Source organism: Esox lucius, chromosome 2 (genome assembly GCF_011004845.1).
Source record: "Esox lucius isolate fEsoLuc1 chromosome 2, fEsoLuc1.pri, whole genome shotgun sequence".
Lineage (NCBI taxonomy): Eukaryota > Metazoa > Chordata > Actinopteri > Esociformes > Esocidae > Esox > Esox lucius.
This window is the reverse complement of record NC_047570.1, coordinates 31,579,289-31,592,539: the sequence shown is the minus strand read 5'-3', so window position 1 is coordinate 31,592,539 and position 13,251 is coordinate 31,579,289. Positions and strand designations below refer to the sequence as shown.

Genomic DNA, 13,251 nt, shown 5'->3' with positions numbered 1-13,251 from the left:
CAAATTAAGTGTGTATGTTGTGCCACATTTGGTTAAAGGGTGGAAAGTTGAATTGACAATTGTAAAATAAGTCAAATGTCAAATAATCTAACCCACCCCCATGGGGTAATGGAACACATTAAAAACGTTTTCCTTACGTATGGGCCTGGGCAAATAGCCTAACTTAGCCTATTGTATAAAATCGTTTTCCTGGATTAATGTGTGAACACTGAAAAAGCAGCCTTCGAGGTTACTGCACTGAGCAATGAGTATCTACGAGTACTGGCAGGCTGTCTGTGAGCATTATCCATCACCCCTTCAGGAAAGACAGAACATCATTGATCAAATTGAGTACATGAAATTGCATTATTTTGCCTTTAGACATCATGCATTCACCTTGGACCAGAAACGATATGATTGTTGTAGTGGCCCTATTCGTATCATTCATCAGTGTATGGTCAATGCGCATTAGGCCCATGATGTGGGCACTCCGATGTATTCCATCATGTTGCCCCCTCTAGCGGAATAGGATGGCCATTATGAGAGATAATGGAAATGGGTGTGAGTAGATGTGAGCAGATCAAGGAAAGAAATGACGCGAGACAAGTCATTACCGCATAGCTGGTTGCATAAAAACATTTAATGGAAAAGAAAGAATTAAAAAAATTATAAAAAATTGTGGGAGAAATGCGCACAAAATGTCTCACTGAAAGTTGACCGAACTCGTACTGAAAGAGTTTAAACTGATACCAAAGTTACCCTTAGAACTAGATCACTACTTCCAAACTAATTAATTAAAACGTGTCATAGACTAAATGAAAAAAAATCTAAACACAAATGCCAACAATATTAATTTGGGGTCAACAGAATTTACAATTTAGCACATAAAACCTACGTTTCAAGTGGTGACGAAAGGTATGATGCAGGATTAGGTGACACCACTATATGTGGTAAAGAAAGAAAAAAGAATGAACTACGAAAATAAGGACCTATATTTTAATTTAGTTAAACTACCACACGAAGCTACTTCTTAATGTAATGAGATGAGTCGTTTTTAAAGTATTTTACTACTCCTCAATAACTGCCTTTTGGGCAAATGTTTATTCACAGGGAAGGCACAGCTAGGCGATGGTAGGCTATTGTATGGTATACACACACTTCATCAACAATAAGTTAGTCATAATACCCTTGCATATTAATAACAGGCCCGGCGCCAAGGGGGAGGGGGCCTAAAATATATATATATTATCTCACAAAAGTGAGTACACCCCTAAGTGAAAATGTCCAAATTGGGCCCAATTAGCCATTTTCCCTCCCCAGTGTCATGTGACTCGTTAGTGTTACAAGGTCTCAGGTATGAATGGGGAGCAGGTGTGTTAAATTTGGTGTCTCTCACACTCCCTCACACTGGTCACTGGAAGTTCAACATGGCACCTCATGGCAAAGAACTCTCTGAGGATCTGAAAAAAAGAATTGTTGCTCTAAATAAAGATGGCCTAGGCTATAAGAAGATTGCCAAGACCCTGAAACTGAGCTGCAGCAAGGTGGCTAAGACCATACAACGGTTTAACAGGACAGGTTCCACTCAGAACATTCAACCAAAGCCTCGCCATGGTCAACCAAAGAAGTTGAGTGCACATGCTCAGCATCATATCCAGAGGTTGTCTTTGGGAAATAGACGTATGAGTGCTGCCAGCATTGCTGCAGAGGTTGAAGGGGTGGGAGGTCAGTCTGTCAGTGCTCACACCATACGCCGCACACTGCATCAAATTGGTCTGCATGGCTGTCGTCCCAGAAGGAAGCCTCTTCTAAAGATGATGCACAAGAAAGCCCGCAAACAGTTTGCTGAAGACAAGCAGACTAAGGACAAGGATTACTGGAACCATGTCCAGTGGTCTGATGAGACCAAGATACATTTATTTGGTTCAGATGGTGTCAAGCGTGTGTGGCAGCAACCAAGTGAGGAGTACAAAGACAAGTGTGTCTTGCCTAGAGTCAAGCATGGTGGTGGGAGTGTCATTGTCTGGGGCTGCATGAGTGCTGCTGGCACTGGGGAGCTACAGTTCATTGGGGGAACCATGAATGCCAACATGTACTGTGATATACTGTAGCAGAGCATGATCTCCTCCCTTCGGAGACTTGGCCGCAGGGCAGTATTCCAACATGATACTGACTCCAAACACACCTACAAGACGACCACTGCCTTGCTAAAGAAGCTGAGGGTAAAGGTGATGGACTGGCCAAGCATGCCTCCAGACCTAAACCCTATTGAGCATCTTTGGGGCATCCTCAAATGGCAGGTGGAAGAGCACAAGGTCTCTAACATCCACCAGCTCCATGATGTCATCATGCAGGATTGGAAGAGGACTCTAGTGGCAACCTGTGAAGCTCTGGTGAACTCCATGCCCAAGAGGGTTAAGGCAGTGCTGGAAAATTATGGTGGCCACACAAAATATTGACACTTTGGACATTTTCACTTAGGGGTGTACTTTTGTTGCAAGCGGTTTAGACATTAATGGCTGTGTGATATTTTGAGGGGACAGCAAATTTACACTGCTATACAAGCTGTACACCCACTACTTAACATTGTAGCAATGTGTTATTTCTTCAGTGTTGTCACAACAACAGATATACTCAAATATTTACAAAAATGTTAGGGGTGTACTCACTTTCGTGAGATACTGTATATATGTGTATTTTTTTAAGCCCTCTCCCCTCTTGGCGCCGGGCCTGTTATTAATATGCAAATGTAATATGACAAACTTATTAGGCTATTTATATATATTTTATTCTAGGCCCCTCAGTTTCTGTTTGATGTCTCTGCAAATAGCCAAGAAGTTGGTATGAAAGTTGGCGCAAAAACCTGTTGGCAAAATAGGAGGAACGTGCGTGTGCCTAGGGGCGCTAGGTATTGATTTTTCTAAAAAAGAAAAATGCCGCTCATCTGTGACAGACTGTATGCCTGTGACATTTTGATTCAATTCATAAAGTTGTGGTGAATTTGACCGCTTCACACAACTTTCTCAAGCTTAGGCTCGTGTAGCAACTAGCTCAAACCAGTCAATCTGGCTCCAGCATAATGGATATCAGAAGTTGGCTCTGCCAAAGCACCCATACATGCTAAGAGAACAGCGAACTGCGGCAGCACCATCAAACCAGGGACGCCACAGCCAATGCCACCAGCGAGGAGGTGGCGGAGTTCCATATAGCTCTACCAACGCTCTACCCCCTGGCGCCGTTAGGACAATGGCTCCACAGATCCCCCAACCTCCGACTGCTTCTGATAATATTGAAACAGAGGAGCCAATCCAGATACCCCATAAGGTTAGACTACAATCGTATTCCAACCGTAAGTTTTCGGTTCAAAAACCGGTTATCTAATAGCAACTGGTTTGAAGCACTGAGTAGCAATATTTTGATTCACGGTGTAGCCTATCGTACCATATCACAACTTCATATTTTAACTTAATGCTTCTTTTGGTTGGCTGACGAAAAGTTGAATTCAATAAAATTTCGAAGCTAGAACTGAAGAAAAATTACGCCCTAGCAGACTTCATCTGCCCACTCAGTCAGATCATCGCGGAGCCTGGCATGAAAAATCAGGGTGCTTTTATTTTATATTGAACCTTTAAACGAATAAAAGGAAACATCTAAAATTAGTTTAGGTAATGATACTTTTGTTAATCTGGGAATTATATATTTCTGATATCTATAAATAGTTCATTTTAAGCCAGTAAAAACTTTCCCTCCAAATAAAAATCCATAATTTCTCCAACAGCCAATCCGCGTTTTGCAGGGGTATGCGCTCTGGTCACGCGCATCGCCGCACCTGTATAACAACCCATAGAGACGCAATGGTCCTCATTGATTGTCATGTTATAATGGGGCAGTGGAACCATAGCTTTTGTGATATACGCTTCAATTAGGCCTGCATAAAATGAACTGCTAAAACAAGCAATGTTGTATGGAGCTCGAAGACGGTTTCTGATATGCCATCGGCTGGCGAACTGGTGCAAGTAGAGGCACCTATTGCATTATTATCAGTGAGGATGGGCGAACAACTCAATGACAGCGGGAGCGGGACTTTGAACTGGTCTTTAATGGAAGACGACAAATTCGGTAGCCTGGAGGATATTGACGTGACCGCGGACGGCACCCCAATTCTAAGGATAATCATCTCCGTCGTGTACTCTGTGGTGTGCGCAGTGGGGTTATTTGGTAACTTGTTAGTATTTTTCTTAATGAGGTTAAAACAGGGAAGAAAGAAATCCAGTATAAACTTTTTCATCATTAACTTGGCAGTAACGGATTTTCAATTTGTGTTGACGTTGCCGTTCTGGGCAGTGGACACGGCATTGGACTTCAGCTGGCCGTTTGGAGACGCAATGTGCAAAATCATCCTCTCTGTAACTGTTATGAACATGTACGCGAGCGTGTTTTTTCTTACCGCTATGAGTGTGACCCGATACTGGTCTGTCGCCTCGGCTCTAAAGAACCGGACGAGACAGAGGTCGTGTTCCGTTAAATGGGTGTGCACGGTCCTGTGGGTGTCCGCAACGATTGCCACCGCACCCACGACCATTTTCTCATCAGTTACGGTCGTGGCCGGGGAGAAGCTATGTTTGATCAGGTTTCCGGAGGGACATGACTGGCTCGCATTATATCATCTCCAAAAAATAATCATAGCCTTTGTCATACCAATGTTGATTGTGTCCGTCTGCTATCTGATGCTCTTACGGTTTATCCGTCTTAGGAGCATGAACAACAACCACCCCAAACGGAGGTCGAGGGTGACCAAATCTGTCACCATCGTGGTCCTGTCCTTCTTTCTTTGCTGGATGCCAAATCATGCTATCACATTCTGGGGGGTATTAGTTAAATTTAATGCTGTCAATTGGGATAAATCCTACTATTTGGTCCACACCTATGTATTCCCGTTGACTGTGTGCCTTGCGCATGCCAATAGCTGCTTGAACCCAGTGCTTTACTGTCTCATGCGAAGAGAATTCAGAAAGATGCTGAAGGATTTGTTTTGGAGAATTTCTTCGCCAGCCATCTCCAAAGCATGTACAATACGCACATTTACTGGGGCCTCCAACACACGTGCAACATATGACGACAACCAAGTTGTTATTCCAATGAATGTACTAGACACAACACAATGTCGTCTTTCCGTTATTGACAGACCAGATCTACCAGCAATACCTGGTCTACCTGGAATGGCACCTGAAGATCCATAGTATATCCAGCGTAAACAAATTGCGCTTTCTCTATGAATCAACGACATGGGTTAATCAACAACGCATGCAGTGGGGAAATATACACATGGCATCTTTAAATGTTCCACTTACGGCGCGCGCCGCAACCTTGTGTTCCATACTTTGTGGGTACGCACGGGCACTTATTGCGCGGAGCAACCCGTCGGAATGGAACGCAGACTTTTGAGAACTGTGGTGCGTCCCTGGTACGCACTAAAATGGGTAGAACATGTACTTAGTGAACTTTCAGCGCAAATGTGTTGATATTCAGTATAGCCTACCTTTTTTGTGGATATTAGTCATATATCCATTGCAAGGTTACGTTTCTTCTCTCTATTCAAACGCACACCTTTTTGGTAAGGCAACATCGAAATAAATGTGAAATATTACACAAATGTAATCAATGCTTCTGGTGTTGTAATAGTGAACATGCACATCCCGATATCTGAATGTATGCTTAAATGTAAAGGATCATATTGCAATGTATATACAATTAAAGCGCTTATAAATTACCCACACTGGTCGTCTGTTGTATTCTGGCAAAATGTTACAACCTTCGAAAAACGTAGCTTAATTTAATCAAAACTCGTTTGATGAGCTCGAGAGATGGTCGTTTAGAGAGGAAGATACTTCGATTATATAGGCTACTGAGATATTCCGTGCTTTACTGGAATTGAAAAGCGTAAATACGCACGCATATTGCTGTAACTGCGCTGATCCACCAGATGACTGCTACAAAACGATGTATTATTCAAAATGTTGATCCATGTATTTTCTAACTGTCAACGCCAATATGTGGAGGGTGGCCCGTATGAATAGAATTCCAACCTTAAAATGCAATATTCAGTCTGTTCACATTTATTTGAACAATCGCTAGCAATAATATTGGTTATCAGTAACTGTCCATATTAACGAATAATTTATTGTGTATTGTGTAAGGAAGAAACAACTTGCACAACTTCATAGTTCGAATGAAAGGACTGAAAGAGCTTGACTCATTGGATTAAGTAGAAAAGTTACGTATTTACTTAATCTCAAACCTATCCTTTCCATTCACACGTTAACCAACCCAGCAACAAACTTACATCGAACATGATACACCGCAAAGAGTAAAACAAACATCCTGAATAAAAAAGGACGTTTATCCATTTAATTAATCAAACTCTTAACATAAATTTTAACTTATTTAATAATGAGATCATGGGGCAAGCAATGCCAGGGTTATTGACTCAATACGAAACATGCCAAAAACGTATGCACTCACTAAAGTAATTCTCTCTGGGTTAGTGTCTGCAAAATGTCTAACATGTAATGTCTTGAAAGATTGCATTCTGCAATAGCAACACATACATCCTAGATCATCAATCAATGAAATTAATCGCGGTGGTTGTGTAATTATCAGTGCATGCATAGCCAGGTCCCTTCTGCGATTAAATCATATGAGCTTGTCACTCAATAATCCACTGGCGGTAATGTCACCATCCTGGTGAACTCCTCGTAATGCACCTTGCCATTAGACTTCACGTTGGTTTCTCGGAACAGATCGTCCACTGCAAAGTTTAGAGGAATAATAATAAGTTAGTGTTAATCAACTGAATTGGGACTAAAATCAAGACTGATACCAGCTGGAATTGTTAACAATTCACGGCGTCATAACAATGTATGTAAATCGTACACAGAAGTCAGTTGGCATATATTGACACGAGCACATCTAGCTCATACCTGCAGGTGTTTTTCAATAGGATCTCGGTGCATCTCAATAGTTTAAAGGTAAAAAACGGCTGCTAATATTTGACTTGCCTCATCTTTTGTCATCTGCACTCAAGTAGAAAACGCTAGAGAAAACAAATACCAGACAAAGGTCCAAAAGTATTTCTAGTGACACATGTTTTTTATTTATTTTGTTTTTTGTACTATGTAAATAATGTCAGCATCCTCAATAATGTATAGAATGGTCTAGTCTCAATCACAATAAGAATGACTCCAGTCGGAAACAATACAGCACTTACCATTCATTGGGCCCAAAATAATCTGAAACACATGGATGTCTAACTGTAAATTTCCAAACTATGTACTCTATGTGGATGCAAATGTCTGAGCTTTAATTCAATGATAAAAAAATAACTACAGTAATAATTTTAGTTGCAAAGAATTTATTTTTTAAGTTTGCCCCTGTCAAAAAACAATTTAACTTCAGCCCTGTTTCCTAAAATCCTAATCCGTCCTGCTGTTCTGGTTCAATGATGATGCTCTATTAAGCTATCTGTTGATTCCAGGAAAAGTCTTAATCCGTGTCTATATGATCGAAAAAAAACATTTAATGCGGCCGTACCTTCTTTTTCAGTCAGCTTCTCTCCTAGCTTGGTGAGCTTGGCCCGGAGCTCTGAGGCAAGGATGTAACCCTTCTTCTGCTTGTCTGTCATCCTCATGGCCTCCAGGATCTCCGCCTTGGGATCTTCCTGCTGGATCTGACGGTGCATCATTGTCAGGAAGGTGGAGAAGTCCAGTTCACCCTTTTTATCTGGAGAAAGGCAGGGGATTCATAGAACGTCTTCACTTAAACAGCTTGTTATGGCAGCGAGTTGGGTCAACCTGTACCACGACCAATTAGCATGAAGTTTGGAGAAACTGCAGACAATATTTTTGACTCACAGAACAACTTTCAATTAAATATGATATTGAGGATATTTGGGCATGATTAAGGATTGTTTTTTTTTCTGTCAAAGTGTTTAAGTAAAACCATTTTAACATATTTCAAATCAGTTAATTAGTTTTAAAAGTTTTAAAATTCCCAGAACTTCCCCCATGTAAAACATTCAGTGTAGAAATTGTGACCAGGTAAGAGAAGATAAATCATGCTTTTTACTGAGAGAATTTAAATGAATTTATAATGAACTGGGAATAGCCTGGATATGTGTAGGTAAAGAGTCTTTCCTTTTCACTTAATGCAATGACTAGGTGACATTTTCTCCCTCTAACCACCCCCCAAGTAGGACCTTGTCTGCGTACTAAATAATTTACAGCCCAAACTCCACTACTATTCACTAACAGTATGGCTGGATCAGCTGGTGTCTAGATTTTTTATATTCTGTGGCTTCCTCTTCCCTGCTTGTTCCTTTCCACACAAATTTAACAGATCACAGGAAAGAAAATCCACAATAATGCAGTTGAAGGAGAGTTGACAAAGCCAATATAGAGTGTTGAGACACCCAGAGGATTAACGATGGCATACCGATCTTGTGGACCTGCAAATGTCTGTCAATTTCACTGAAGGTGGGACTCGTTCCCAGACAGCGCATAACTGTGATCAGGTCCTTCGCTTCAATCTTCCCTTTGCGTTTCTTATCGTACAAGGAGAAACATTCCTTGAACTCTTCAGGGAGATAAAAGATGCAATTAATATACAAAGGTGCTGGGTAGAAAGAAACTGTATGCATTCGGGACAATAATGTTAATCTGTTACAAAATAGTGCATAATCCAATAATTAATAGAAAAACAATTAGGGGCTTATTCTGTCCCATTTAACACATGTATACGGTGTGCACATTTGAAATGGGAATGTTTTTTGCATCCTACATGCCCTGAGACACACTCTTAGAGTGGGGTCACAGCATCGGGACCAGCCCTTATTGACAGTGACCCCGGGTCAATTAGGGTTTACTGTACATGTTTAACCTTGTTGAGTAGTGTAGAGTCATATATATGTTTCACAAGTTAAATGTGCCTAGATAATGAGAACAACAGAATCCTCTGTGTTTAGAATGACGCTAGGAAAGTGGAATGTTTACATTGACCATTTGGCATTGGGTTCTTGTGGAGATGTGATCTGTTATAGGTAGACATGCCCATCAATGTGTATAACCGCTTGCAACCATCTTTACAGTGAGATAGATTGAACATGTAACATCAGACGACTCTGCTGTGGTGCTTTAAATAAAGCTTCTCTTTCGCCCTTGATTTTTGACCATGTACATTCCAAATAAAGTAACCACTATACAAACAATATATTCCAACACTAGGTATTCGATCGAGCAGCCTTTCATTTACGCTCTTAACAACTATGTGAGTGGTTCGAATTTGTTTTGCCTCAGGACCAAGGACGTAGGTTTGTGTTGCATATCAGGGGGTTGAGTGTAAATGGGTCCTGGGATTTTCATTATTTTCTGGGTGGGTGACTGGTCTGTTAGGGGGTTCATGACTCTAGCTTCAGCCTGACGATTCCTGCTGTCACTGCCCACAGCCCACCCAGTCGCCCCTGTCCTTGCCCACCCAGTTGCCCCAGTCCTTGCTCACCCAGTCGCCCCAGTCCTTGCTCACCCAGTTGCCCCAGTCCTTGCTCACCCAGTCGCCCCAGTCCTTGCCCACCCAGTTGCCCCAGTCCTTGCCCACCCAGTCGCCCCAGTCCTTGCCCACCCAGTCGCCCCAGTCCTTGCCCACCCAGTCGCCCCTGTTTTTGCCCACCTGGTTGAGCAATTAATCTGGATTCTCCCCAAAGACTCCATATACAGCCCACATGTATTTGTTGACCAGCTAATTATCTGAAGGTGTAAATATATTGATGTGGTCCAAAAAGTTAATGCACTCTAATAATCTTCAACCGGCACAACCAGAAGAGGACTCCCCACCCCTTAAAGTCTGTCTCCCAATAGGGAGTTTTATTGTTGTTGCTTTATCTTTAGGTTTTTAGTCTGAGTGTATGCAATTTGTGATAAATGCTGATCAGATAGAAAGGTTTTCATAAAACAATTTTTTGTCGACTGAAAATGCATTCCCTTCCTTCAAACTAGGAAATGAATTTGCCTTGTCTAATTCCCAGACGTCAAGGAAGGATCAAAGCCTATTTGAGTGAATTTTCTTAAAATAATAATATAGATTTAACAGACATTGCTGTCGAAGTGACTCTACTGTTCTACATCAATTAAGTTAAGAAAGAAATTACCAAAGTTATCTCCCACACACCAAATGAAAAGCGAATAAAAATAGCACACTTTACCATTAATCTGAGTTCCAGAAAGGAATTTAGCCTGAGGAAAGAAACAATACGCTAATAAATTTTTTATAACGTGTAAAGAAAAGATAAAACAAAATAACTTTGAAATGTAGTCTTTTTTCTTACCATGTCAGTAGATTTCGTTCTCTTACAGTAACCACACAAACTCACCTTCCTCTACACCTGTCCGCCTGCCCATTCTAAAGTCCACCACCGAGCACACGTCATTTAATACCTGTTGCTGTGGAAACAGAGATAGTGGATCTATGGTATCACATTATCCTACCTTTTCTCTTCAATCCAATAGCCGTGACAGCAATTACTTTCTATTGTCTGTTATGACAACCATATTAGGTTTAACTTCATAGCACGGGTACTACAGCAGAGAAGGCTGCGGTCCGAACTCAAATTCGACAGCGCTCAGCCAAAAATCTACGCTACAGCTCGCAAATTACGTTGTTCGGCGTACCTTCCAAGCGCGCTTACTTCAAAAGTCAATCGCCCAACTTGTTTAAAGTTCTCACCTTGGCTAACAGCGATTTCAACCGGTCAAATATAAATCCACATTAATTTCACAAGCGCTGCAGGTTGTTTTGAGGATCTGCACTGCTCTGTCAGTTTCATTGGGCTAGAAACGACTGCGTGTGAACCTTCTCCTTTATAAAGAAAGTAAAAACAGCCCATGGGAGAGATCACCAAACAATTATCGGATAAAAAATTACACCTGTTATGCCAAGATCAAAAGACCTATCGGAGGTCTTCAGATCAAAGGTTATTGATGCCCATGAGCAGAGGCGTCGCTAGGATCACAATACATTAGGCGCTTAGCCCCCCCCACCATAGCCCGGGCAATTCATAAAAGACCCAGGGCTATAGCCCATTTCAAGTAGGCCTGCATCGTTCCTCTGTTGGATGGATCTACAAATTAGGAAAATAACTGACCACTGGCTATTTACACAGAGGACAGTTATCTCACCAAATTCAGCCCAAAAGCAGACCAAAAGGAACCCATAGAAGTCTTTCAGAACCCCAGAGAAACATTAATCAATCTACATGCCTCTCTTGCCACAATCAAAGTGTGTAAGTCTTTTGCCAACTGAAAGAGACAGCACAAAGTGCTGAGCTATGGATATTTGCAAGTTTCACAACAAAAGAATCTAACAAGTCTTCAAGATCTGTTTCAGAAAATGTATCGTAATGTTAATAAGCCCAAACTTGGCCTACATGGGAGATTAGGAATAAAGAAGCCCCTGCTCTGAAAAATAATATTAAAGCATGACTAAAGTTTGCCAGTTTGGGTAAAGACCAAAACTACTGGAACAAAGCGCTCTTTACAGATTAGTCAAAGATGGAGTTGTTTAGCTGCAATGCCAGATGGCATGTTTGGAAAACAAAACACTTCTTTTAAAAAGAAGAACCTCATGCCAACTTGTGAAAGGACATTGATCCAAAACAAACAGGAAAAGCTATAGCAGAAGGGCCCAAAACTAAGAAATTGAGAGATATGGAACGTCAAAGTCCAAGTCAAGATCTCAGTCCTATAGAAATACTGTGAGGGAACATGACATGGGCCATACATACAAGAAAGCCGTAGAACCGTCAAACTCAACTCCAGCTGGGACAGACCCACCCCTACACGCCTGCCTCCCCTTTGGACCTCATCAGGGAAATTATTTTAGGGCTCCCAGGGAGCCGCTCAGTGTGTAGGACAAAAGAACCAAAGAAGGAGAACAAGACAAGGCCCGAAGATGGAGGAGGAATATGGCCAGCCAGAGCACCTACTAAAATTGCTACCATCAGCAACCATTCCAACCAAACCACGACCGGGAAGCCACCACTGACACGAAGCCAACTCCACAAATCTGGTCTATCTTTGGACTTCCCCTGTACCTCCTCCCCTCATCCGTCTTGTTAATTTTTTCCTTTTTCTTTCCTTTCCAAAAAAAAGTTGAAAAGGAAAGTTTTGAGTGAGGAACAGAAGCGTTCAATTTGCGTTGGTCTCTTAATTTTAACCCCTCTGTTCCTCACTCAAAACCTTCCTTTTCAGGTTTTTTGGAAAGGAAAGAAAAAGGTGCAGTGGTGTCTTTATTTTTTCTGGAGCTGTATATATACACCGATCAGCCATAACATTATGATAATCTTGTTATAATGGCACCTGTCAGTGGGTGGGATATATTAGGCAGCAAGTGAACATTCTGTCTTCAAAGTTGATGTGTTAGAAGCAGGAAAAATGGGCAAGGATTTGAGCGACTTTGACAAGGGCCAAAATGTCATGGCTAGACGACTGGGTCAGAGCATCTCCAAAACTGCAGCCCTTTGGGGTGTTCCTGGTCTGCAGTGGTTAGAACCTATCAAAAGTGGTCCAAGGAAGGAACAGTGGTGAACCAGCAACAGGGTCATGGGCGGCCAAGGCTCATTTATGCACGTGGGGAGCGAAGGCTGGCCTGTGTGGTTCGATCCAACAGACAAGCTATTGTAGTTAATGCTGGTACTGATAGAATGGTGTCAGAACACACAGTGCATTGCAGTTTCTTGGGTATGGGGCAGCGTAGCGCAGGTCAGTCAGGGTGCCCATGCTGACCTCTGTCCACTGCTGAAAGCGCCTACAATGGGTGCGTGAACACTGGACTACGGCGAAATGGAAGAAGGTGGCCTGGTCTGATGAATCACGTTTCCTTTATATCACGTGGATGGCCAGGTGCGTGTGCGTCGCTTACCTGGAGAACACATGGCACCAGGATGCACTATGGGACAAAGGCAAGCTGGCGGAGGCATTGTTCTGCTGGGAAACCTTGGGTCCTGCCATTCATGTGGATGTTACTTTGATACGTACCACCTACCTGAGCATTGCTGCAGACCATGTGCACTGTTTCATGGCAACGGTATTCCCTGATGGCATTGGCCTCTTTCAGCAGGATAATGGGCCCTGTCACAAAGCAAAAATGATTCAGGAATGGTTTGAGGAAAACAACGAGTTCAAGGTGTTGACTTGGCCTCCAAATTCCCCAGATCTCAATCCAATC

At 42.1% G+C, this 13,251-nt stretch overlaps 2 protein-coding genes across 2 annotated transcripts; one reads left to right on the top strand and one right to left on the bottom strand.

Annotated features, from left to right (window-relative positions):
• Positions 1-3,860: 3,860 nt before the first annotated feature.
• On the top strand, positions 3,861-5,744 carry rxfp3.3a2 (relaxin family peptide receptor 3.3a2). The gene has a single exon (XM_010875808.3). The coding sequence runs from the start codon at positions 3,969-3,971 to the stop codon at positions 5,217-5,219; it is 1,251 nt and encodes a 416-aa protein (XP_010874110.2). The 5' UTR covers positions 3,861-3,968; the 3' UTR covers positions 5,220-5,744.
• A 496-nt stretch (positions 5,745-6,240) lies between these two features.
• Positions 6,241-10,433, bottom strand: LOC105013934 (calmodulin-like protein 4). Its single transcript, XM_010875818.3, has 5 exons — positions 10,355-10,433; positions 10,232-10,262; positions 8,470-8,610; positions 7,570-7,758; positions 6,241-6,787 (listed from the first exon to the last, which is right to left on the bottom strand). The coding sequence occupies exons 1-5, from the start codon at positions 10,355-10,357 to the stop codon at positions 6,690-6,692; spliced, it is 462 nt and encodes a 153-aa protein (XP_010874120.1). The 5' UTR covers positions 10,358-10,433; the 3' UTR covers positions 6,241-6,689.
• Between the last annotated feature and the right edge of the window lie 2,818 nt (positions 10,434-13,251).